This window comes from Miniopterus schreibersii, assembly GCF_964146895.1.
Source record: "Miniopterus schreibersii genome assembly, chromosome: 11".
Lineage (NCBI taxonomy): Eukaryota > Metazoa > Chordata > Mammalia > Chiroptera > Miniopteridae > Miniopterus > Miniopterus schreibersii.
The window spans coordinates 54,868,141-54,895,718 of record NC_138111.1 but is presented as its reverse complement, the minus strand read 5'-3'; the positions used below and the strand labels follow the sequence as shown (position 1 = coordinate 54,895,718).

Genomic DNA, 27,578 nt, shown 5'->3' with positions numbered 1-27,578 from the left:
ATCAAAGACACTTTAGGCCACTCTTTCCCCGGGGGAATAGTTGCTTTTTATGGCACGTTTTAAAGTTTTATTTCAAAAACAGTCAGCATCTTAAAGCAGAGCGTGTATGCTCCCCAGGCCTGCACTTACAACGTGCTTTCGGTTTTCTCAGTCGTATCACCGTGTTTCTGGATCTGATGTTGCTCCCCTCCCTGGGTCCCCACACTGAAGGAGTTAGCCGGACTTTCTGCTACTTTCTTCTGAGAGGAAGGTTCGGGGTCAGCGTTGTGACGTTAGAAGAGGTTCTCTTTTGCAGTCCTCTCATTCTTCAGTCAAGGAAACTGAAGCTGAGAGAAGAGATAAAACCCAGTTCTGTCTGGGGCTTTTTTTTCCTTTTCTCCTGCACCCAGCACTCAGCTACTCCAAGCTTTAGAAGCCAGTTTCTTGCCCTGTGTTCTGGCTTGCAGTGCTTCCTAATTGTGCCATATGTCTGTGAGCACACATGGATATATCTATATGTGTGTTATAACTTACGTACTTAAATAGTGTATGTCTTTTTCATGATGTACAAACTGTGTCTAATTGCCTTTTAATAATATCCTCCCACGGAGCGCCTCAATGTTGGAGGAGATGACTAAGCCTGACGGCACCTAGGCCGTGACGGCACTGCTGCAGTCCGTGTGCACCTGTGTGTCGTGGAATTTCAAGGTCAGTGGACATAATCACATCTCTCTTGGCTGTTTACTTCACTCCCACTCCACTCCTCTCTCCCGGGTCTTACTGTCAGCTTGCCCTGGCTGCTGGGTTTTATTGTTTGAAGACCACTTTAAATGCTTTCTCCACCATAATAGGCCTCTGACAAGGAGTAGACAAAAACTAGAAATTTCACCCAGTTCTGACTTCATCTGGATGGGCAGCTCTCGACGCAATGCCCAGGACTGTGTCGTGGCCTGTGGGTCACTATTCCCGCAGTCCGTCCCCTGGCCAGTCCTCACTGCTCCTGCTTGAGCTTTGTTACGCACACAGCCCGTTTCACCAGGCACCTGTTAAAAGCCCTGACGCCTCCCTTCGCCTAGAGTAGGGATGGCAAATGGTTCTATTTCAGGGGCCAGTTCCAGCTGATTGGTCGTGGCTGCCTGAAGTGTGGGCTGTCTAAGTGTAATAAAGTGCTAAGATTTGTAATGTCTGACGTGTGGGGGGAGAGGCTGTGGGAGCAGATGTGCCACGTCATCCCCAGCCAAGAGGACAAGGTGTGAACTTCTAAGCACCGCATACGAGACCCTTTCTGGTTTCTGCCAGCCTGTCCAGAATCATTTATCACTTCCCAGCATGCGCCCTCCCTCCTTGCCCTGCTTCCCCGACACCCTTGCTGTACGTCACACCACTGTGACTTTGCATCTGCTGAACGTCTACCAGAAACCCCTTGCCTCTTGTTCGTTCATTGCCGCCTCATCCTTCAACACCTGACTCGAGTATTAATGCCTTTGAGGCCCCCTCACCTTTTTGCCTCTTAGCCAGACCTCACAAAATCACTTTCTTCTTTCTCTAGTTTTCATTGCATTCTGTATATACATAATATTATCGACACATTATTTTATAATCATTCGGTCATGTGTCTGCTCTCCTACTAGACTGCTTGATAGAAAAGTCAATATTGATTGAGATCCTTCAAAATCCTAAACACACTGGGAGGCACTGTCCATTAGGTAGGAAGCCCAGTGGAGTGGGAAGAGGGGTGGTGGCTGGAAGCTGACTTTCTGCTCCTTTACCAATGGAGAGGATATGTCATTTCTCTGAGTCTCAGGCTATTTGTATTATAAATTGGGAATCATAACACTTATGCCAGGTTGTTGATAGTTCAGAAATAGTATTTCTAAAATGTTAGCATATAGAGTAAGTCCTCAATAACTGGCAACTGTCATTATTGGTTGACTAGTTTATCTTTAGACCAATTCTGTGCGGTGCAGTAGGAGTTAATTTTTTTAAATGTTGCACCTGAGCCTCAAATTATTTCCTTAGAGTCATAGATCAAATAAATTACTGAATTAGAATTCAAACTCAGGTCTGTGTGACTTTGGGGCCAGTGTCCTCTTTCTTGTATGTGTTTTTACAAAAAATAGTAATAGTCTCAAACTTACCAAGAAGTTGTAAAAACAGTACAAAAATTCTGTATCCCTTTCATCTCACCCAGATTTTCCAGCTGTTACTATTACCTCACTTTTGGTCACCCTCTTTCTCTCTCTACACATGCATGTAGACACAACACACATTTTTCTTACGTGATGACTCATCGCCCCTAATACTGCAGCCGAAAACAAGGACCTCTCCTCCTGCATTATCACTGTGCACTGTCCCATCGGGAAGTCAGTACCGATACAGCAATACTCACTGTACAGTCCACACACCCTCTCCGATTTCTCCAAGTTCCAACAGTGTCTCTTTTTCCTTTCCTGTTCAGGATCCTATCTAGCAAATAGTATTGCATTTGGTAACCACATCTCCTCAGTATCCTTTAACCTGGAACTGTTCCTCTATCCTTCCCCGGGGTCTCATACCCTTGACAGGCCTTTCCTCCAGCAGGACCACCTTCCACCTGGGTTCGGCCAGTGTTTTCCTTTTGATCGGCTCAGGCCATGCACTGTTGGGAGGAAACCGCAGAAAGGATGCTGAGCTCCTTGTGGTGCATTAGATCGTGAAGCGCTTGATGATAACTCATCTTATCACTGGTGATGTTAACCTTGCTCATTCGGTCCAGTGGGATCTGCCAGGTGTCTCCACTACAAAGCCACCAGTTTTTCTTTTTATTGGATTAATATGGGGAGATATTCTTGTATTATACGAATACCCTGTTCCTTATCGAAACATCACCTACCAGGGACCTGGAAGTGAGTCCAGCTGCAGGACAGACACACTAGGGATTGGCTTATCAGGAATGAGCTCACCTGCCTGGCCGGCGTGGCTCAGCGGTTGAGTGTCGACCTAGGATCCAGGAGATCGAGGTTCGATTCTCGGTCAGGGCACGTGCCCGGGTTGCGGGTTTGATCCCCAGTGGGGAGCATGCAGGAGGCAGCCGATCAATGACATCATTGATATTTCTCTCTTTCTCTCCATTGCCCTCTTTCTGAAATCAATAAAACTATATTTAAAGATTTTTACCTGAGAAAGAAGCCTAGAGGAAGGGGAAAGAAAGAAGAGCCAGAAATGACTCTTTCCCAACACATCTGTGCCAAGAAGACCCCAGTGTTCATGCAGGGACCCTTGTGCAGCAGGTGTTTTAGGTAAAAATATTTCTAAATCAGCCATGTCCCTGGAGCAGAGAACTTGATCAATATAATCAGAGAAACTGGAGCCAAATTCTGATTCTATTACTGTTGCTACAGGAGATTCTTAATATGAACTCTCCATGTCTCTCTTTAGTTTGGATTGCTCTGAATTTCTGTAGTCATTGAGGCCTTTATGTCACCACATGTAACAAATGCTGTTGACCTTCAGGATGTGGCCATTGAATTCTCTCAGGAGGAGTGTGAATGCGTGGACCTGGCTCAGAGGGCCTTTTCCAGAGATGTGATGTTAGAGAACTACTGGAACCTGCTTTCCCTGGGAATTTAAAACTGAAAATAAAACCTGGGAAAAGAAGTTACAGATGTGGAGAGAAGAGACACTGGAGGGTGGTAACTTGCTGGCTTCTAAACACCATGTAATATCTTTTAAAAAAATTCACTAAACAGATCAGAAAACAGGATTCCAGGGCCCTGATTCCATGCATGGGTGGGCCCAGTGAGGTGGGGGTCGGGGGTCACAGGAAGGGAGGAGGGAGAAGCTAAGTCTCTCATGACTCAGCTCAAATGTGTAGAAAATGAAAAATAAAAGCCAAAAAAACACAGCTGCTCTTTTTTTTTAAAAAAAAATCAGCTATCAGCCTTTGTATCCATGGCCTACTTCCACCTGCACCCAGAACCCCCATGGCTGCTAAATAGTGACAATCTATTGCTACCATTTCTTCTACATTTTTTACTTGGCCTTCTACGGAAAGAAAGGCATTTCCTTCTCTTCCACGTATATATGTATTTTATTTCATTATGGACTCGGTTCTATCTTATTCAATGGGCTTTAACCTGTTACTATCAATTTAATCCTCAGATTTCCTGATTTGAGGTTCTGCAGGCTGGCTCTTACGTCCTCTTGACATACGCCCATCATTTGTTAAGCGTTTCCTTGCTTTCTGACACGGATGGCCTATGTTCATCTTGTATTTTCCCTGCTCCAATCCTAAAATCAACTTCTTCAAACAGCTCTGGTTCTTTTTAGTGAAGGATGATATTTAGAACTCAAGAACTGATTGTTCACTGTGCTCGTTGCTCCTATATATGTGCATATATAGAAATACATGTGCATATGCAGGGGTGGGCAAAAGTAGGTTTACGGTGCCACTGTGACATTCTTTTGAGTTAATAAAGCTATTGTAATGATGATAACCTATATATCTTTTTCCATATGATTGTAAACCTACTTTTGCCCACTCCTGTGTGTGTGTGTGTGTGTGTGTATTATACACACATACACAGAAATACAGAGAAAATAAGTATCTGAAATACTGTTGAAAGCCCATCAGTTCATGCCAATGCTTCCAATTCCAACTCCACACCTCAGAGGTCTTTCTGTCCTCATGTTTAGAAATCCCTTCTCAAAGTGAGACACCTGGCTCCTTTTATTTTCACTGTATTTACTTATTCAGTGTAACCAGTTTTCCTAACTACTCTGGCTGCCTCTTGAGTCTGCCATCTCCATACCTCCAGCCCCTTCCTGCGTGCTTTCTCGACTGTCACACTGCTGCAAATGTCTTTATGAGGCATAAGGGTCCCCCCTCACTCCCCACATTCTTGAATGCTGAGCGCCGGTGTCCGGGGCCGAAGACAGGAAGGAACAGGTCTGTGCTTTCAGGCAGGGACCGTGTGCTTGTTCTTGAACCCTAACGCCTGACACGGTACACGCGACGGGAGCTTTGGGAGTGCTGTATGAATGAATGAGTAAATGGGCGAGTGAACATATAAACGAGTCAGCAAACTTGTACTATTATGTGCATCGTTCAATTCGTTAATAACGTTCCATTGGGATTATCAGAGGGTGAAAATAAAATAGATATGATGAAAGCCTCTTCTCTACCCAGGAAGGTTTCTGTCTCTCTTCAGTCTTGCAGGCAGCTTGGAATGCGATAGGGAAAAGGTAGCAGATTTGGGAATACCTGTTCAAGCGCCGGAGGAACTCAGTGAAACTGGTCTGGAGTCGGCTGACAGGAGGGAGTCTGCGTGTCAGTATCCAGAGCAGCCCAGGCGCAGGAGGGCCCTTTGAGCAGGAGGTGTAAAGATGAAAACGAGCCCAAGGCACAGTCTGAGCTTTGGCTGCTTCAGTTTCTTTGAGATTCCTCTGGGTGTGTGTGTGTGAGAACTAACATAAGGAGCACTCCAGAACAGTTCGTTCCTGTCCGCCTATGTTTTCTGAAATTCCACTTGGCTTGCAGCTTTACTCGACGCCCTGGTCCACCTCTACTGGGATGTGTAATTTATGTTGAATGCTAGTCCCAAGGTGCTGGTGCTTTAAAATCAATGACTTCCTTGCAATAGCAGGCAGCTGTAAGTAAGCATGCATAGTGCTAGTTTTGTGGTTACTTAAAACCTGTTACTATCTCAGAGTTTTCGCTAACCCTTACCATGGCACCTACCTGTACTACGATGACAATACATAAAAATGCCTTATTTTGTAGAATTATTTTGAGAACAGATTCTCTTGCGTGGTCACTCAAACTACTCCCCCCAAACCTATCTTTCTTGCCTGTTGCCCACTGTGGTGACTAAAGAAGCCAGACCCTTGACTTTGCAGCTCCCCTTGCAGCTGGGGGCGGCTTTATGACCTGATTCCCGTCAGTGAGGGCCCTTATGGGAAGCGGTTTTCACTTCTCCTTTGTCTGGCTGCAGAGGGTGGGATTCGCAGGACCGGAGGCTGGTGATGCTATGCTCTGTCAGTGAACTTTGCCTCCCTGAGTGTCTTCTGTGTTGGAGTGGTCTCTGACTTAGGTCCTGAAGGACTCGGGCCTTAGTGTGGGCCACCAAGAGGAGCAGAGGAGATAGGGGAAGATCAAAAGGGGAGAGTATGAGGAAAGAAATGGAATTTGGTCAAAGCTGGGGGACTCCTACCCTTGACAACATCTCAGGCTTAGAGATTCAGAGACGAAGACCCCACTCTACTCCCTCATGAATGCCCTGTGAGCCTTTTGCAGCTGAGCTGGTTCCCTGACCATCCTTTGCAGCCCCAGGCTTTCTACAGGCTTTCTGACAACCTTAAGTTTTGAGTCTTTTGTATGCCTTCTGGTTACTGTGAAGGTTAAGTGAGATAATACACATAAAGAGTTAACAGTGCCTGGTACCTGGTCAGTGCTCAGTAACTGTTAACTCTTCATATTGTTATCTTTGAAAGTGTACAAATCTATTGGTGTACAAATTTTATACCTTTATGAACCATAGGCAACAGAAATGTATGGTGTTTGTCTCGTCAATGATTTGAGGAGAGAGAGAAGAGGGTTACTTTACAAAGATTAGAGGGCCAAGAATTTTATTTTCATGGATCTCCTTTTTGTGAAAGTCTCTCCTCTACCAGGAATCAAGAATGGAGTTAACACCCATTGTGTGTGTATATCTGCCTGTTCTCTCCTAACACCTCCTCATTCCGTAGAACTTTGCCAGCATCTGGGAGGTCTAGCAAGAAATGCTCTTTAAATCCTCTGCATTCTTCCAGAAGCCCAAGGGGTTTAACAAGTTCTGATTTTAGCTAAAACATATAAACCAAAAAAAAAAGCACACTTTCTGTAACTGGGTTCTTTATGCCAGAAATCTTTGTGTGTTTGTCAAGCGCAGAAGCAAAACCTGGATCTTCTGTTAGTGGTTACTGGGCAGTCATTATAACGCAAGATATTTGCTCATAGGTAAGAGAGCACGTGGCCTTTAACATCTTATAATGCATTTCATTGAATGGTTTCACACGGAGTATAAAGTTACTATCAGTAAACTTTAATTTCTAGAGATAAGGCTATATTGAAAGTACAGTTGGAAAGAGGCAATTTAAAAAATTTCCCTTGAAGCTAAACATCTGAAGAGAAATAGAGAAAAATTATTAATGAAATCAAAGACCACTTTGATATATTGAATTATGAACACACAGTACAGTGGAGGAATTTCGTTTCAGCTGCTCAGTTGTGGTAATAATTAGACTTGAAGTGCAGCCTCCTGCTTTTTTTGGGAGGGGGAAGGAGGTGTCCTATAACAGTGACATCAGTCCCTAAGAATCAACTGCTTGTTTAAAATATTTATGGTGCACGAAGGAATACATTTAGTTCAATAAGCTATTTTTCCAAAATCATTCCACTCATTGTGCAAATTATTTTTCTTTAATGACATTATAGGAGATTTGGCTCAAATTTTGAATAGCTCGTTTGAGGCAGAGGAAAAAAAATGCGGATTAGCGTTGGAAAATCTTTTCTGATGGAGACGATAACAGTTGTTGAAATTTGGATATTGGTTGGGATTCCGAAGGTTTCAGGAACTGAAGCAAGCAGCAGAGGGCCGGGGGGAATAGCGCTCGGTTTATGACGGTAGAGCCGGTAGCTCACGAGCTAGCCGTGGAGAAAATTCTCACTGTTGGAATTAGGCGTTGGCCGCCAGGCTCGGAGCTTTCTGTCTGCACATCTCGTGCTGCTACTTGCTGATGTGCGGGGCAAACCTGCTCCTTTCTGTGGCTAGTCAGGGGGAATGGTATTGGTAGGAGGCCTGGGGCAGGTCAAACTGAGGCAGGGGAGGGCTCATGGGAGCTCCTTCCTCTCCATTACCCACAGCACGAGACAGGTCTATGTCTAGGGTAGAAAAGGGCCCCAGAAATTTGGACACAGAGAGACCTTGGCATTGAAAATCGGACATGGGGGCTAAAATACCTGAGCACCAAGTTTTGGAGCTCAAGGCAGTGGGATCTCTAGAAACACCGTGAAGTGCCTGGTAATTCACAGTAATTCACAAGACTCTTGGTAGGTCCCAGTCATGTCAGTAACTCTGGAAAAAGCATGACTGTCCCCCAGAGATGGGATGTCTGGACGTTGGGACACTTTTCTGAAGAAGGCGGAGTGCAGATGCTCCTGGGGTACTTCTTGCTCTTTGGACCTTTGGCCCCATGCAAGTTGCCGCCGTTCATTTGCTGCAGTTGAAAGCAGAAGTCCCGGCAGTGGTGGGTGTACACGGTGACAGGTTTGAGTAGGGAGTGACCTTAGCCGATGGCCAGGGTTTCATTTATAGAGCCACCCAGGACTTCAGTTCTTTCCCCGAGAACTTGAAGCGAGAAGAGGAGGAGTTGTCTTTTATGAACTACTGCTTGGGGTAATCTGAGCTCGTAGATGACAGCCCGGGGTAATCCTAGCCAGTCCCTGATTATCCCCAAGGAAGAGGCTGTGACAACACTGTCCTTCATTGTTATGTATGTGAAACGAGGAGCGAGGCATGTGTGGAGGGAGAAATTATGAAACAAATGAGTACATGCTGAATGGTTGATGTCAGCTGGCTGGTGGAAATGAACATGGTGTATAGCATAATTGTTGTCTTTCTACCTTAATTAATTATCTGATCTATTTAACATGCTGAAACATTAAGCCAGACATCTGGGGTTTTATGGGCAGTGGCGTTTATCCAACTGTTTACGCTCCTTGCTCCCCAAGTAAGATTCATGCTCATTGGGTTGTGTTTACTCTTAAATGCAGTAGGTCAGAGGCCACAGCCCCAAGCTGTGATTGTGGAAAGAGAAGTGTCTCATATTCTGAATAATCAGCTGGAATTTTCCTCAGAAAGGAATTTGATAGGATGAAAAGAGCGTCTCAAGGCATCGGCAAAACTGGCACTTGTCCTGGTTTTACCCACTTATGTCCTGTGGGCTTGAGCAAATCTTGAACCCCCTGGCCTTGCTTTCTCTTCTGGGATATTGGTGGGAATTTAATAATTTCTGCCCGGGTGCAGGAAGAACAACATGAGACCACATGGGAAAGCTCTGTGAACTGTACATGTTTCGCAAATTGTTCATCTAGCCATCCAAAAACATTTTAGTGAGCATGTAGGCGTTGCAGACACGGTGCTTACTGGCTTTCTAGTCGTGAATGATACCCTCCCCCGCAAAGAGGCTAGTCTGGGCAACACATAAACAAGCATTTTAAAAAGTATTGTGGGATAGGACATAAACAAAATATACATTGTGGGGTAAATGCTGGGATAAGAATAATCAGAGTGCTATGTAAGCAGCTCAGGCTTGGGTAGGGTGAGGTGGGTGGGTCAAGGACAATTATTGCTTTAAGATAAAGATTAAAGGGGCTTGGGTTGTTTTTTGCAATGCTTGGAAGAGAGCCTTGGGAAGATTTGTTTAGCACAGCTGTTGGGTTTCATCTGAAATTCACAGGGTACTTTCTAGATTTCTTGAGAAGAGAGCAAAACTCCAGTTAAGTATGGGAGCTTGCTGCTTTTTGGCTGGAGGACACTACAAGGCCATGTGGGAACAAGCCCAGTGCAGCTGACAAACTTCTGCGTGTGAGAAGAGAAGCTTCCTCTGGTTGTTGGCTCTGTATTTATCATCAGCTTAAATCAAAATCCTGTTTTGTCCCAGGTGGTTGGACTAAAGCCGTATTAGCCTCGAGGGAACTCTTGCTTAAGCAGATACACACTTGTTTCATGTTGGGTCTACCTCTTATGGATTTGTTTTAATATTTCTCTAATTAAAAAAATTTGAATCTTCAAAAAAGAAAATAGAGTGGTGAATCCCCATGTACACATCTCCCAGCATCAATAATTATCAATATTCTGCCAAATTTGGTTCATCCATTAATTCCGGACGCCTTGTCATTTCACCCCTACATGCCTCATTATGCTTTAAAAGTATGGACACTTTCTTACCTAACCACAAAACTATGATCGGAGATTATTAGAAACTTTTTCTTGCTTTTTTTCCTCCCCAACATTTTATTACGAGAAATTTTAAGCATACAACAAAGTTGAAAGAATTTTAAAGTGAATGCTGTAAATTTGCTGCCCAGGTCCTATCATTGACATCGACACATCTCTCCATTTATTCATGCCATTATCCATCCATCCATCTTTTTTATGTATTTCAAAGTAAATCACTGAGATCAGTAAACTTCTCCCCTGCATAGTTCAGCATTCATATCATTAATAAAAGTTTGATATTGGATATCTATTTCTTCTTTCAAGGTAAATTTATGATGAAATAAACAAATCTTGAGGCGTATCTGCTGAGTTTTGACAAATTCATGTGCCTGTGTAAACCAAATCCCTGTCAAGACATAGAACCATACCAGCACCCAAGAAGGTTCCTGCACACCCCTTCCCAATCAATCCCTTCTCTCTCTCCCAGTGCTAATGATCTGATTTTTTTCCACTAAAGATTAGTTCCTTCTGTTCTAGAATTTCCTATAAATAGAATAATAAAGTATGTACTGTTGTGATTGTTTCTTCTTCCACTCAGCAGAAGGTTCTTGAGATATATCCGTGTTGTTGTGTGTCTGATGTCGTGTGGCTGCAAGTAATTCTTTTTCACTGCCAAGTAGTATTCCATTGAATAATTATTCCAGAGTTTATTCTTCCATTGATGGATGCCTGGGCTGTTTCTAGTTTTGGATTATATGAATAATTATTCCAGAGTTTATTCTTCCATTGATGGATGCCTGGGCTGTTTCTAGTTTTGGATTATATGATCATTCTTGTTCAACTCCTTTTTAGATGAATGTATGGTTTTATTTTATTTTATTTTTTAAAAAATATATCTTTATTGACTTCAGAGAGAGGACAGGAGAGGGCGAGAGAGATAGAAACATCAGTGATGAGAGAGTCATTGATCGAGCCCACAACCGGGGCATGTGCCCTGACCGGGAATTGAACCCCGATCGCCTGGATCCCAGGTCGATGCTCAACTGCTGAGCCCCGCCCGGCTGAGCAGTTTTAATTTTTTTTGGATAAATTCCTAAGAATGGGATTGCTGGGCTAGGAGGACACCCGGCATGTAGAAACTGCCATACATATATTTTGCCAAATTGGTTTGGGCCATTTTACGTTTTTATCACCAATGAATGACAATTCCAGTTGTTCACTTTGCCAGCATAGGTTTTGTCAGTCTTTTTAACTTTAGCTGTTGTGTATGTGTAGTGGTATCTCATTGTGGTTTAAACTTGGCATTTCCCTGATGACTCATGATGTTAAGCACTTCTGTACATGTCGTTGGCCAGTTGTATATCTTTTTGTGATGTGTCTGTTCAAATCTTTGCTTGTTATATTTTTGCCCTTTTAATTTTGAGTTATGGATGATCTTGATATATCCTGGGTAAAAGTCGATAGCTAGATCTCCGTCTTGCAAATTTTGTTTCCAAGTGTGTGGCTTGCTTATTTATTTTCTTAATGGTATCTTTGAGCAGGAGCTTTTGGCTTTGACGATGTTTAACTTACCAGTTCCTTCTTTTATGGTTATTACTTTCTGTGACCTAAGACATCTTTGCCTTCCCTTGAGTTACAAAGATATTTTCTTGTGCTTTCCTCTAAAACGTAATTCTAGCTTTTTAACATTTAGATTTGTGATCTCCCTCAGATTATGAATGTGTGTGATTTGGTATCAGACTGAAGGATTGGCTTTTAAAGCCAGTGTCTAGGCTCTGTTTACATAGAAAGTGCCGCACCACAAGGGTAAACAAACGGGTTTGGCTGCTCGGTTTTTTTTTAACAGTTTGTAAGTGTGGAGTAGGCCACAGGGGACAGAACTTGCACCTTGTGCTTCTGGCCCCTGTTCTCTCCTGCTTTGAGCAGTTGTACTGAGTGCCCATCATGTGCCATGCATGCAGGAGGCAGTGGTCTCCCAGACCTGGCTGCGGGAAGTCGCACTGTGTAGGGGGCTGCAGGCATGTGGTGTGTGAACAGGGGAAGAGCAGAGTGAGCATGGCCTGATTTTGGGGTCCAGGAAGGCCTCCTTGGAGGAAGTGAGGGAGCTTGGGGTAGGAACAAGGTTCTGGGGGGAGCGTTGCCAGGGAACTTCTACCAGAACTTCCTCCTTTCTTTGCTTCCCTTTTGTTGATTGATTCATTCACGTATTTATCACCCATCCCCACCTCTCTAACCTGGCACCCTTGACAGACATGGCTAATCAGCCAAGATGGTCTTTCTCACTAAACTTGCTTGGACCTATGGATTTTTTCAATGTGGACCCCCAACCCCCACGCAGCCGCTGCTAGTTGGTACATCAGTTGCATCTATTTGTCATATTAGTATCTGATAGTCTTTAAGGTTCTCGCATATTTAAAGGTTTGGGTCTGCTTTCTGTTACCCAGGATCTGGTCTCCTCAAGGATTAATAACCACTGAAGGTTCTAGTTTATAATCCCTGCTCGATTCCTTAGCACTGTTGGCAGAATATAAGCTGGAGTTATTCAGATTTCTCACTGATTTTTTTTATTTATTAAAGACCTAAATAGAAGAGATAGGAAGTATGAGTTGTCTTGTCTCAAGATTGGCATTAAATATATGCATGTTCAAAAACGTCTTAATTGCAGTTCATAAAAGCATTTTCACTTGTCCCTTTGCCTCTGGATATACTATAAATATGCGAGAACAAGGCACTTCAGGAATAGCATTGGCTTTACCCACCCCCAGAGGCTGATTGACTTGGCTCTGAGCTGTTCAGGCCGAGACGGATCCTCCACTGGGCAGACCCTGCCTCTAGGATCTCAGTGTTACTCCAGACACCCCAGAAGGGTTTTAAGCTATTGGCTGGAAGTGATGACCTTTAGGACTTGAGCCTCGGTGATCCTTGGCACCTTCCCCTCTCCTAGACGAAGAATGCATTTTCTGCTCTGAGTGTTTTCCTCCCTCGCACAGCAGCTGTGACAGGTCACAGGCTTCCAACTACTGGGAAAAGGGAAAAGCAGGCTGAAAATCCTTTAAGAGCCCGAACTTTTGAGTTTTAAATTGGATTGCTAATGGAAGTCAATTGTGTGGGAGGTGCTAGGGGACCTGGGGTGAGTGCTGCTGCTGGCCAGCTGTGTGGGTTTGGGCAGTAACTCTCATCTCTTGATCTCAGTGTCCACATCTGTATGATGAAGCTGTAGGGCTGGCTGATCTCTGGGGTCCTTCCAGATTCAGAATTCCATAGTCTTTGTTTTCTTGGTTGTTGCTATTATTAACTTATGTAATGATATCCCTTGTTTAGACAGTGAACAAAGTACTGTGTAAAGGTCAGAGTTTTAAAGAGGTTTTGGAATTGTATATATTTGTTGGTGTGTATTAGAATTGTTTCAGGTCTGCAGGAAAGGGGAGAGTGTTCTGCCTCGGAAGACTCTATGAGTGTCGCTAAGGGGATGGGGAAGGGGAAGGCCTGAGTACTGCCAATTAATTGACTGCCCTTAGGTATATCAAAGCAGCCAAGTCACAGAGGTATATGGTACAGGCTGGCATCCCATCAAGCCACACAGTATATGGCCGTGATAGAGAGCAACGGCTTTGGCCCTGGCCGGTTTGGTTCAGTAAGTAGAGCATCGGCCTGCAGACTGAAGGGTTGTAGGTTCAAATGTGGGTTCTATTCCCAGTCAAGGGCATATGCCTTGGTTGCAGGTTCAATCACCGCTCCCCAGTTGGGGTGCCTGCGGAAGGCGACCAGTCGATGTGTCTCTCTCACATCAATGTCTCTCTCTCTCTTCTCCCCTCTCTCCCCCCACCTCCCTCCTTCCTCCCTTCACTCACTCTAAAGATCAATAGAAAAAATATCCTCAAGTGAGGATTGCAAAAAAAAAAAAAAAGGGGGCACAGGATTTGGAATCAGGCAGAAGACCTGGGGTTGTAATCCTGATTTCATCACCCTCTGGCTATGTGACCTTGAGTGAGATAACCTTTCCTAAACCTCAGTTTTCATGTTTGTAAATGGAATAGTAATGGTGCTTTCTTCACAGTGCTGTGAGGATTAGATTGGATAATATATAAAAATCAGCCCATGCGGTATATAGTAAACATAGCCTATTAATTAGAGTGCATGCCTTGGACTGGGCTAGACATTTAAATCTCTGATAGCTGATTTAATCCACGTAAGAATACTAAAGTAGTACAAATTGTTTCCAAGATATTACAGAGGAGGAAATTGAAGTTCAGAAGAATTAAGTTATTAATTTTCTCAACATTGCACAAGCAGTCAGTGGCAGAACTGGGACTGGAAACCAGATCTTCCTGCCTCCAAAGTCCCTTTCTACCATGCGCTGTGCCTCCTGGAGTGAAGGAGAGCCTTGTTCATTCCCCCCATGAGGCTAGGCTAAGCAGGGGATCCACAATGAGGCAAGACAAGTCATGGATTTCCATAGAGGCTGTTCTTCTTAGGTTAGGTTCTAAAGGCTGTTGGACGTTCATTTGTTTGAAAAGTCCAGAGTTATATATGCTAGCTACTGTTATTCCTGCTGCTCATGCTGGTGGCAGGGAGAGCTGCCATGCTTTTGTTCTGATGATCAGTTCTGTTTGCAACCGTGAAAATTCTGAACCTGGAAGTTTGTAAGTAGAGGACCGTGCTAGGCAGCACAGAAGATAAAGTGTTCTAAAAGAGGTAGGGACGCAACACCATGGGCACTTAGAGAAAAAGGAGAGTCTCAGCTAGTAACAGGTGGCAGTGGGATCATCAGTTAGCTTCTTGGGGGTAGTGGTGGTGGTGATGATGGCATTTAAGATGGGCCTTGAAGAAAGGGAAGCATTTTGGAAAAGTGGAAGTGGCAGGAGAGAGAGAAGTTCCAGGGAGCATTACAGGTGCATAAAACTAAAGCTCAGCTCTGTAGCATAAGGAGCTTACGGAAAACTCCAATTTTTCATGTCTTTTAATGCCTCTGATTGTGTCACATGAAGGCAGGTCAGAGAGTTCAAAAAAGAGACAAATACCATATTAACCAAAATATTTCTAAGCATCTCTGTCTTTCCTCTACTTGTTTACATGTGGGGAAAACTGTCAGCACTCATGTGCTCGGGGCTCTTTTGTGTGTGCCTTCAGATTCTAACCCTGTGCTTTCCAGTAGGGAAGCCACCACCGCCTGTGGCCGTTGAGCACTTGAAGTGGGGTCCTGATTGAGATGTGCTGTTGATGTAAAACACATATTGGAATTTGAAGACATAGTGGGAAAGTAAAATCCTCTATATTTTTTATATTTGATGACATGTTGAAACGATAATATTTTAAATGTATTGGGTTAAAATTAAAATATTAAAATTAATTTCACCTGCCTCCTTTTACCTTTTTAATGTGGTTGCTTTGAAATTAAAAATGACATATGTGGTTCTCGTTCATGGCTGGCGTTCTCTTTCTATCGGATGGTACTACTCTAGAGGTACTTGTTGTATCCTTAAAGTTCTGCCATCCATTCTAGGCTTACCTGAGTCATGCATGGCTCGAGTTAGGTGCGTGTCAGGAAATGTACCTGGTCATTCAGCTGAGAGAGAGAGCTAGGTTCTGACTATGGCTAGGTCATGTACATTGTTCTGAGCTTCAGAATTTTCATCTGCATAGTGGAGACATTGGATCAGATATTTTCCTGGCCTCTTAATTTTAAAATTCTATGATTCCAGCTTGAAGTCAATTACTGCTTTACTTTTTCTGGGTTCCATTGAAAGGTCTCTACTTCTCCCTTTACCATGTATCAGAAAACGTCAAGATTATTTCCTTTAACTTCTGGTTCTTTCGTAAAGCCTGGAGTGGAAAGACTCCTCAGAGTTCTGATAGATTAAAGCACCTTCTCCCTCCCCTTTCCCTTTGCTGCCCGTTGGCCCCGTCTAGGCTTGTTTGAGTGTCCTCCTGAGCAAGGTGGCCACGGCAGCTCCTAAAATGATCCATCAGAGAGCTTGAAGAGGTCTCATTTCTTTGGTTCATTACTTTCTAGACTCCTTTTAAATACCCCAAGTACAGTGGTTCCATAAACTTTCTTTTGGCACTATCTAGATCATATAAACTGAGAGTCTGACTTTTCCCTTTACTAATGTTAGAACAATTCATTTTCTTGTAAATATCTTTCAGTGGTTTATCTTCCTATATACTACCCAACTGTTCATCCATCTATTAAATAAATATGTCAGGCATTGGGCTAGCTTCCAGAGCACAGAGATGTCAGACTTGGTCTCTATCCTTGAGGAACTCCTGGAGGAAGACCAGCGAGGAGAACCCATGGTGTCTGGTGGCCCGAGAGGGATATTCAGGGTGTGCGGGTCCCGGCAAGGACAGGAGGCGACCCCTGGAGTGAACTCCGGCAATGAAATACTTACTTTGAAATAAGGGTTTTAATATTTCAAAGTAAGACACGGTTTTAGTTAACTAGCAACGAGTCAAATAAATAAAATCTGCCCTATAAATATATATTAGACATAATTCCATTTAATGGAACATCAATGTCTGGATGCAAACGTTTTCTATACTAAAATCCCTTCTCATGATACCAATCACAATGTATTGTGCCATGAAATTGATTTTTCTTTTGGAATAAGCCTTTACAGTATGTTACAGTTTTAAAAAGTAACAATATAGAAAGGGGGTTATTATATAAAAGCAACGTTTTACTGGTTTAAAAAACATGGGCACTGGAGAGGAAAAATATGGCTGTGTCTGTGGAGTCTGTTTTATTGCAAGTGCCTGAATCTATTATCCTTAATAAAATCTTGACTTTTCTGTCAAAGAGTGTGGGTGAATAAAATGTATCTGCAAAGACGTTTTTGGTAGTCAGCAGAGTTCTTGGCTTTTGATTTGAGGTTTGTAGGAATCTTAAAATAATAGGGTATTAATAGGCTCAGATTGAAATCTCAGATAATTGAGTGGATCGTGAGCACAGAAATGGAAATAATAGCTAATGATTTTATATTGTAGTAAATGGTTATTTTGTTTACTATGAAACACAACAATTTATCTTAAGTGGACAGAAGATTAAAGCACTCAACTTATGTTCCTATAATTAGGAGATACTTTCTTAAGTGTATGATATAAATACATGTTCATCTTTGTGTATTAAATGCCAACAATGTGCATTTTGAAAGAGGAAAACTAAACTTTTATGGAGCATATTTAATGCTGTGAAATTCAGACAGTCATAGTATAAAGACAGAATATTTCTGGAAGATTTCCTTCTAAGTAATTAGGAAAACCTAAAATAGTCATCATGAATCAACAACACTTTTATGATCACAAAAATAAAAAGTAAATGTGACAAGTTTATAACATGTTTCAGATTTTCAAGACAGAAATCTACCAATGAGAAGAAAATAGAGATATCTGTTTATATGCAGTTGTGTTCATATGAACAGTACAGGTGCTGATCTTTTCTCTGGGGGTTGGAGAGTTGAAGAGAGGTACCCAGTAACAACACCGGTGGCAGCAACGTTTATGTAGGGGTTTGAACTTTTAACTAATTGTTGCCTGGAAAACAGCTTTAAAGGAGAGAGTGGTGAAGTCTCTGGATGTTTGTTTCTCTCTCTCTTTCTTTCCTTCTGTCCTTCCCTATATACTGCCCCAGAGTGCTGTGCATTTTAGTTTCTGTAATTAAAATCAGTTCAGTGTAAAAAATGTTATAATAATTCCATGCCATTCCTTTCTTTAAATTTTTTTTTTTTTTACTTCAGAGAGAGGAAGGGAGAGGGGGAGAGAGAGAGAAACATCAATGATGAGAGAGAATCATCGACCGGCTGCCTCCTGCAACACCCCCTACTGGGGATCGAACTCGCAACCCCGGTATATCCCCCACCAGGAATTGAACTGGGACCTCCTGGTTCATGGGTTGACACTTAACCACTGAGCCACACTGGCCAGGCTCCATGCCATTCCTCGATATAACCAAGTTGGAAATCACTAGTGGAGTTTTGTTGATGTGTTTGTGCCTGATGACTAGAGGTGCCCCAACTGGATCCTAAGGATTGTAGGTGGGCACACAAATAATTGATGCCCTCCTTAGTTTTTGAGAGCTCAAATTGCTGCCCTTTGTTCAGCAGTTAGTAGAATAAAGTTAATTTATTACTAGCATGTAAAATGAAAAGCTCACTATAAAGTATAACTGCAAGTTATTACTTATTTATCACTTGCATATTGAGGCACAGAGTTTATTTAATCATTCATTTATATATTCCGTCATTCAATAAATGTTTATTGAGTGCCTGCTGTGTGCCAGGCAGGGTATGAGGTACTAGGGATGTAGCAGCGATCAGGACGGAGAAGGTCCTGAGCTTGATCGATGAGACAGACAATAGACAAACTCACCAACAAACACGCCAATTAAGAAAACAATAAGTGATGAGAAAGGCATATGGGGTGGTGAGAGAAACTGTGAGGGGGAGGGGCAGTGAGGTGTATTTTAGGTATAAATAATCAGGAGGCAGCAGTTGAGGTGAGGCCTGAAAGAATAAGGGAGGGAGACGTTCAATGTGAAAATGGTCTCAGGTGGTCGGTGGCATTTAGTGTGCCACCGTGTGCAAGGGTGATACTCGGAATTGACCCAGGAGCCAACGAGGAAAGGCAGCCCGACCCCAGAGCACAGCCTCGGAGCACCCTGCTAGGTCGGGGGTAAGCCCTTCATTGCTGGGTGATGGGAGGTGTCAGGGGAGGGCCTGGGGCAGCTGAGTTGGTACTCAGAGGGCTCAGGGGCCACAACCATTGAACTGTTCTGGCAGGGAAGTATTTAAACAAGCAGTAGGGCATGTGTAACGGCTGAATATCAGCCATGCTCATGTGTAATTTTATGATCCAAGGAATTTTGACAATTAACCAATTGCAGTTACAGATTGTTTAAAAAATTCTGGCGACTTTACATAGTTCAGTAGAGAAAAGGAAGGGTTAAACTTCTGTTTTCAATGACAGCAGCTATGATTTCATAGTCTGGGTCACATTTTGAGAAGGTAGCATTATCAAACCAGATACCATTTTCTCAAGAAGGTAACCAACTTGACTACGTGTGTTTTTATAGGCGGCATCATTGTCCACATCTCCCTACCAAGATTTATGATAAAACAGAGAAACCATGTCTTCTCTCCGAATACACCGAGAACTACCCTATCTATCACTCGTACCTGCCCAGAGAGTCCTTCAAGCCCAAGCTGGAGTACCAGAAAGGGGCCGTACCCATGGAAGGCCTGAGCACATCGAGGTGAGTGAGTGCGCGTGTACCACTCGTGGAGCAGTGTGTGATACTAATGTACAGTATTAATGCAATGATGTTCAGTACTGCGTTAATGTGCACTGTCAGCATATGCTGTTAATGTCTTGATGTTAATTTGCCGTATCTCTGAAAGAAAAATCCTGGGTGGATTAGCCTGTTCAGTTTTTCCAATCTTCTCTGAAAGAGAAAGGGTTCTTGTGTGGAGCGTGGGGAGAGAAGGGAGGGGGAAGGCTAAATTGATCGACATAAAAAGGGTTGAAGGTTAAATAAAGCAATAAAGGGAGGGAAAGAAGAAGCTGCTGCTGAAAAAGGAGTTTTGGGCTTTGGCAGGTGAGCTCCTGGTCAGCTTGGGTGGTGGTGGTAATGTTGGCACTGGTGACAGAGGACTTGATAATAGAGGAAGAGAGGGCTGTTTTGAAATTATGCTATAGATTTTGAATTGGGGTCCCCTTGAATATTCTTCAAGAATATGAAGAAGACATACTTAAATTACTCTTGCCTTATAAACTGATTCTTTAGGTCCAGTTCTGTGCAGAGACTGAACCGCGGGGCTCAGTGTATTCGGGTTGCAGAGGTGTATGTATTGAGGGGCTGGGGGAAAGTGATCAATCTCAGGATTGTTTCACGTGTTGCAAGACTCTAACAGAGCCTGCCATTGACAACTCAAGTTAGTTGCTGCCGGGTGGTAACTTGCAACTGGTGACTCAGTGGAGTAGAAGCATCTCTGAGTGCAGTTGGGCAGCCTTTCAGGTTGCATAGCTTAGTCCCAGATGAGACCTGAAGGATGGACACATTCATTGCCCGTGCCATCCCTCATTGTTGCAGGATTGCTGTGAGGTGGAGGTGAAATGGTTCCAGCACGGTGCCTGCACATCTCAGGTGCTCCAGACCTGGGAAATGTCCTCCCTGTGCCTCATAACTCTGTGCCTTTGTGGTAAAGGTCCCAGATGACCCAGGCTAAGCAGAACGGCTCTAATTCATTGCGCCCCCAGGTTACCCCCAGGATGGGCCTGGGAACATCCTCTGTTCAGATTGTGGACTGGAGGTGTAGTGTTCCCACTGAAAAAGCTATCATTCAGATTCAAAGGGAGAAGTCCCTGTCTGGGTTATGGCGCAGAAAAGACCCACAAGGGGAGCTGAGGGGAGAAATGGCGACAAAGGATTCCTGAGCTTGGAGGGACCCACTGGATGGAGCAGCTTGACAATGGCAGGGAGTCGAGTGCCTTCCTTGTCTGATGCTTGTCTTGAATCTGTTCACTTTCATGCTAAGCAGTTCTTTTAAATGATTTGGTTTAAGCTCAAGGTTTCCAGGCCCCTCTTGAAAAAAATTGTAATTTATGCAACCTGTTTTTAAGCCTACGACTTATTAAACAATATGAACCTTAAAGTTTGGGCTTCATTTTACCAAGAAAAAAAAATAGCATTCTCAGTTTCTAAGAATCCAAAGACCACAATAAGAGATGTGGACCATTCCGGAACATTGCTTTTTCTTTTAAGAAACCTTGGTCAACATGAATGAAAAGTCCTCGGCATGTGTGTAAGAGACATGTGACTAGTAAAGGATGAGAGCTGTGTTGAGGACGGGCTTGCAAACACCGCAAGCAGCCTTCTCATCTGTTTATACCCAATTCACAGGAAATAACGAGCACCTTGCGAATGTCAACTACAGCACAGCTTCAGATGATGTTAGATTAGGGATCTATTTCATGTCCTGGAAATACAGGAAAGGGTACTTGAGGGTTGCGTCTGAGGAATGCTTTCTGTTGTTGCCACAAGCTGAGGAGAGTGAGGATAAACCCTCTCTGGGGCGGGAGCCCTGCTCCTCACCTGGCTCTGAGCCCCAGATGGAGCCCCGCAGGCCCTCCGGCCTCCCGATGGTGCTTTGCAAAACAAAAACTTCCCCTCTGACCTGTCCTAAATTACCCTGGCCTCATGTCACTTACAACAATAAACATATCACCCAGAAGGCCCCTCTGTTCTTGTCAGAGCCAAAGTAATAATATCATTCATGTCAAGACGTGGCCAAAGTGGAGGAATGCAGAGGGGGAAAGAATTTCCAAAACAAGTTGCTAATGATCACAGGGGCCTTAAAAAGAAAAGGGGTAGGGCCAAGGTTACCCGTGGGAAGGAAAAAGAGCAGAAATACTGCTCTCCTGTCCTTGATTCTTTGCCTCAGAGAGATCTCTAAGGGAGAAATAAGCAGAGGACATCTCTCCTCTCCCCTGTACCTCAGTTTAATCATTTCTCAGCCCTGTGCCTTCCACGCTGGGTGCTGGTGTTCATAGACAAAGAATAAAACTACATCTCTATCAGGATGCTTTGTGTTCCAATGAGTTTTTATTGAGATAAACGAACAGAAATCAAGATTTTACCAGCCATCTTTTCTGAACCTTATAAAGTCAGTGGAGACTCTGATTCATATATGTGCACATACAATAAAATGATTCCTTATCAATAAATGTAGAGAAGCTGTCATCTGGGTGCCCACCAGAGGCCTCTGGGGGAACGGATGGTTCAACCATGTGTCTGCACCCCCTCCCCCCGTGTCTGCTTGGATTGTCACCCCTGTCCCCTTAGGACCCTTCTTACCAGAATATACCACCCACTTCCCCATCTAAAGACCAACCTGGCCTGGTTTCTGACATTGGCCGTGAGGCTGCCACCTGCTGCATGAAAGTCATGTGGCCCAGGGCTTGGCTGGGTTTGGTGATTAAGCCCAGACACAAAAAACACCTGGTTTCTGGAAAGGTTATCATCCCAGCATGAGGCGTGAGTACAGCTGCACACAACTCTTACTGACTGTAAATCTCGGGGATTTACGGCAGGTGCCATAAGGAGAACGCTTGCAATTTTCAGCCCTTAATATGAAGCTTTCTTGCAGCCCTTGGTAATTCTTTCACATAGGATCTGCCTTTGGTTCAGATAGACCTGAGGTCAATTTATGAAGATCAATTTATTTGTACTTCAAGCCTCATTTCCCCGTAGGCATGTCATTCCGTAAAACACTTGGGCCCCATTTTGTGACTTTATTCCTGTTAGCTGAAGCCAGATGCTTTAAGACGGGCGATGTGGCCGGCCTCACAGGAAAGAGGCGAGTCCTCAAGACGGTGTTAGACCTGCATTCTAGAGGGAGTGAGCCCCTGGCCGGGGTGAATTGGAGATGAGCACGCGTATGTGAAGGTGGCATCAGGTTCAGACTCGATGGGTTTGGTGAAGCGCAGAGGGCAGGAGGTCAACAGCCCAGATTGCTTCCTTTATTGATAAGACTTTTGGGTAAACTAGGGAGAGTAAGGGAAGCAAGAGCTAAAAGAGAAAGGGCATTTGGTATTGTTTTCAAAAGCCAGGAAAGATGCAAGAACGTTGGTTGTGGGCTTGACTCTCTCCCTACACATTGAATTTTATACATTTTCTGTTCTAATACATACTTGGCTTTCTACTCAGAGCTATACCCCAGGGGATAGACTTACTCCCCTCTGTGTACTGGGCCTGAGAATTAATGAAGACATGTAGAAATAGGTCTCAGGACTAGACTTGCCTGAGCAATTTCAGCGCCTTTGATGCTGTATGCCTTTGATTAAATTTGGGGACAATTTGCCCATTATTTCTTCAAGTATTTATTTTTTTCTGTCTCTGTTCATTTCTCTCCCCCAATCTTTTTTCTCTTTGTTCTTCAGAATGGATAGTTTCTATTAATCTATTTTCAAGTTTACTGAAAATTTCCTCTACCTCCATTTTGATATTAAGTCCATCTAGTGGGTGTTTTATTTCAGATACTGTATTTTTCAGTTTTAGAATATAGATTTGGTTCTTTTTACTTAGTTATTGTTTGGCTTCTGTGGTTGCCTTTTAATTCATTATGACCTCATTTTGATTTTTGTAATTGAGTGTAGTTAAATAGCTGCTTTAATTCTAACATCTGGGGCTGCATGATTCTTTTTCTTTGAGAGTGGGTCACATTTGTACATACGCCAAGTGATTTTGGACTTATCCTGTACATTGTTAATGTTACACAGTGGAGACTGGATTTTTCTACATTCCTCTGAAGAGGATTTTTTTTTTTTTTTAATATATCTTTATTGATTTCAGTGAGAGGAAAGGAGAGGGGGAGAGAGAGAGAGAAACATCAATGATGAGAGTCATTGATCGGCTGCTTCCTGCACGCCCCCAACTGGGGATCGAGCCCGCAACCCGGGCATGTGCCCTGACCGGGAATTGAACCCTGATCGCCTGGATCCTAGGTCCATGCTCAACCGCTGAGCCACGCCCGGACGGGCGGAAAGTTTTTTATTTTTTATTCTTTTTTTCCTACGAGCAGATAGGAGGTAACTTGATGGGACTGAAAATGCAAACTCTGTCTTGAGTGGCAGCTCAAATATCAGTTCAGTTCTTTACTTTTAGCCTGGTCGCTTGAAGGCTAACGTGCCTGTGAGGTCAGCCAGAGATCTGGGCCAGTAGACAGGTAGAATTTGAGCCTTCCTGTCTCCGGTTCTTGCCTTTCGAGGATCCCTTCTACACTTTCTGGTACCTGTGGTTGCCTCAAAATTTGGTCCTTTGGTTCTTCGGTCGGGAACGATGGAAGGTTTGCTATTCCCATTTTAGTGGCCTGACCGAGCCAGACCGGAACCCGCCTTCAGCCTGGATGCCTTGAAACAAAGTGGAAATTTACAGAGGCTCGCCCAGGGCCATCCCCTTCTTCCACCCATTGGTTCTGCCCCAGAACCTGCCTATCTTGGTTGCTCTCTAGTGCTTACAGGTAGTTGTGTTTATATTTTCTCCAGAGTTTATATGAAGCAGTGACAGATGTGAGCCTCAGCTTTAGTGGGGGTCAAGGCGATGAGAGAGTAGAGCAGGAGACAGGTTCTATGTAACCTGAGTCCTGGAGGCAGGTACTTGGAATCCTGTCTTTCATGGTGAAGATGAGGAGGGCTTAGTCTCTCCTTATCAGGATCAGCAACACGAATCGAGCCCTTTGAATCCACCTAGGATCTTTCTCAGTGTGCTGGGACGGGCTCCCCAGCCTGCCTGGGATGACATAATGGTTTCCTTAGAGGGAAAGTTTAGAATTATGTGTGGAAGTAATGAAATGAAATCAATGAACCGACAAAGAGCAAAACCCCATAGAGGCAATTGAGAGAGAGGACAAATCATGAGGAATATGTCAGAAGTCAAGGGAAAGAGTATTTAAAAAATGAGGAAAGGATGGATAGTATGAAGGTGGTACAGGAAGATGAAGGCCTGCAAAGCAGGGACTGGGTTTGGGAACAAGATGGTACTTTGCGGGCCTCGCCTAGAGCAAGGAAGGAGTAGAATCAAGAGTTGATGGGTGGAGCGTGATGGGAGGTAAGGAAGGCAGGTCTGTCCCTGTAGACGACCCTTTCTATTTTTTTTTTTTAATATATCTTTATTGATTTCAGAGAGAGGAAAGAGAGAGAGAGAGATAGAAACATTAGTGATGAGAGAGTCATTGATCGACTGCCTCCTGCATGCCCCAGACTGGGGATCGAGCTCGCAACCCAGGCATGTACCCTGACCAGGAATCGAACCCCGATCGCCTGGATCCTGGGTCAATGCTCAACCGCTGAGCCACGCCCGGCCGGGCGACAACCCTTTCTAGAAGAGAGATGGGAAGGAGAGAGGACTGGAGAGGAGTGGACTCCAGTAAGGCTTGTGTCGTATTTTTTTTTTTTCCTTTTAAGTTTGAAAAGAATGGAGCATGTTTAAACACTGACAGAAAGCAGGCAGTAAGAGGAAAAGGTTAGACCACAGACCAGGAGGTGGTCCATGGATGAGATTTCTGAGAAAGAGGGAAGGGACTTAGGGTAGGGGTGAAGAGATCGGCTTTGGGCAGGAGGAGGAACTCTTAAAATGGATTCCATTTAATATGACTGATTAGTTGGGCACACTCCAAATTCTGAAGTTTTCATAGATAAACATTAATAATACATTTTTTAGAAGAAGTATTTCATCGCCCCTTTATCGCTGTGAAAATCTTCTTTTCCCTACTTCCAGGCTCCCGAGCTGGTTGGCTGTGTTATTTCTTCTTTCCTTTTGTCAGACTCTTGTCAAACACCTTCCTCTAGCTTCGCCTAATGATTGGGAGTCAGTTGTTACGACTTTCCCAGCAGGGCCACTTTAACCTGTACTTAACTCGGAGTTGAGCTCTTGGCCTTCCTTACTATATAACTTTTATGGCTCCACACCTAAAAGAAACTTAACATCTTTGACCAATTTTTTTCTTGGTTCTTAGTCACAATGGGCATAGGGACTAGGAATGCAACACAGGAAGAGAGGGGAGTGTTCTTAAAAAAAAAAAAAAAAGCTACTAAATTTGAGCAATTTCTGGGAAGAATAAAATAGGCTTTTCTCTTATGTGACCTTAAGGCTGTAAGATTATGTGAGATTGAGGACGTGCAGTTGCCTTGTGGTTAATGATAGGTTTCAGTGAATGTTCTTAACATAAAAACATAATGAGGAAACATAAATTCTGGTTAAATTCATTCTTAAGCCACAGCGAATATTTTTGGGTGGGGTATAAATGAATTAAATGGAAAACTTTTCCTCTCTTCAGAAATAGATCATCTTTCCCCCTCAAGATTGTGTTTCTTAGTTATAGCTGATTAGTGTATTCAATCATAGACGTACTTTATTTTTTACTTTTATTTATTTTTGTTTTTTGTTAACCCTCATCTGAGGATATTTTTTCCATTGATTTTCTAAAGAGGGTGGAAGAGAGGGGGAGAGACAGAGAGAGAAACGTCGATGTGAGGGACACACATCAATTGCTGGTCTTTTGCAGGCACCGCACGCTCTAACCACTGAGCAACCCGGCCAGGGCCATGTAGACATACTTTCACAGGGAACTTAGATTTCGTATTGGAGAAGGAGATTCAGTGAACAATTGCTTTCTCTAAACATAATGAGCAAGGATCTGCCGCATCCACTTTTGCCTTTGAGTAACCAGCTCCAGGATAGTCCATGGACTGGTGCATTTGGTTGCAGGCATTTTCCTGCTCTTTCTTGTAGAAACAGCAGGGTAGGGGCATTAAGTGCACTGAAATTGTCAGAGAGATGGGCAGCCCCTGAAGGGAGGTTCTCACAGTATCTCTGGGGAGAAGTTGGCTCCCGCAGTGGAGGATGTCATGACCTGTGTGCAGGGTCCCCGGGCGTGCGGGGGCGCAGCGTGGGCGTTCGGCCTTGTTTCTTTTTTAAAGGGTGTATTTTTTTTTTATAATGTTGATGCTTTTATTTTTTAAATATATCTTTATTGATTTCAGAGAAAGGAAAGGAAAGGAGAGGGAGAGAGAGAGAGATAGGAACATCAATGATGAGAGAGTCATAGATCGGCTGCAGCCAGCAACCCAGGCATGTGCCCTGACCGGGAATCGAACCCTGATCGCCTGGATCCCAGGTCGACGCTCAACCGCTGAACCACGCCCAGCCGGGCGGCCTTGTTTCTTTTTTAAATGTTTTCATTGATTTCAGAGAAAGAAGGGAGAGAGAAACATCAATGATGAGAGAGTCATTGATCGGCTGCCTCCTGCACGCCCCCTGCTGGGGATCAAGGCCACAACCTGGGCATGTGCCCTGACCGGGAATTGAACCATGACCTCCTGGTTCATAGGTCGATGCTCAACCACTGAGCCACACAGGCCGGGCTCCCCTTGTTTCTTGTCGCTTGCCTTTGATATCTCCTGATCCTCCTAGGAAAAGGCAGAGCCCTTGTGTAGCCGTCGATGAACATGGGTTTATGTGGGACATGTGGTCTCAGCTGCCACCAAACCCCTCTTTACCCCTTTTGGGAATGAGGAGAGCTCGCCTGCCCTTGGGAGCCCTCCCCTGAGAACACAAACTTTCAGACAAAAGCCACTTTGCAGTTAATCGGCTTTCAGACAGGGTTTTCTGGAAACTGCCATTTCTTTCTGCCGCCCGGGGCCCTCACCCCCAGCTCGCTGCTGCAGCAGGTTTGGTGTTAAGCAGACACCGGCCTGAGCTCTACTGAGGAGGGTGCAAGTGTGGGACTGACCCTTGGGTTCTTGTTTAGCCTGCTCCTCCCATAGCCCCAGTTTATACACAGTTGGCTTCCAGAGGCCTCAGGTCACTCAGCTTCCTCTTGCTGTTTGCCAACATGGGGCCCTTGGGAGGGGAGCCCAGGCTGCAGACCTGTAACTGCCGCCGAGATATGTTTTTAAATCTACCCAGAGGGTATTACTGGGAGTTCAACTGAAGCATCTCCCATTTCCTCCTTCGAGCCCTAGGGACACTCACTCTCCTGCTTCCTAACTCACTCCCCCCATCCCACCATCCCACCACGCACTTTCAGGCCCGGGTTTGGGTTTATGGACAACCATGTATATAATTCATGCAGGACATGTTACAGT

General features: G+C 44.0%; 1 protein-coding gene across 1 annotated transcript in view; it reads left to right on the top strand.

The window, feature by feature from the left end:
* Positions 1–27,578, top strand: part of SAXO1 (stabilizer of axonemal microtubules 1) — an 80,525-nt gene that overhangs the window by 36,497 nt on the left and 16,450 nt on the right. The window contains exon 2 of the mRNA XM_081150765.1: positions 19,009–19,188. Within this exon, the coding sequence (XP_081006891.1) occupies positions 19,009–19,188 (180 nt within the window). The remainder of the gene's footprint in view (positions 1–19,008; positions 19,189–27,578) is intronic.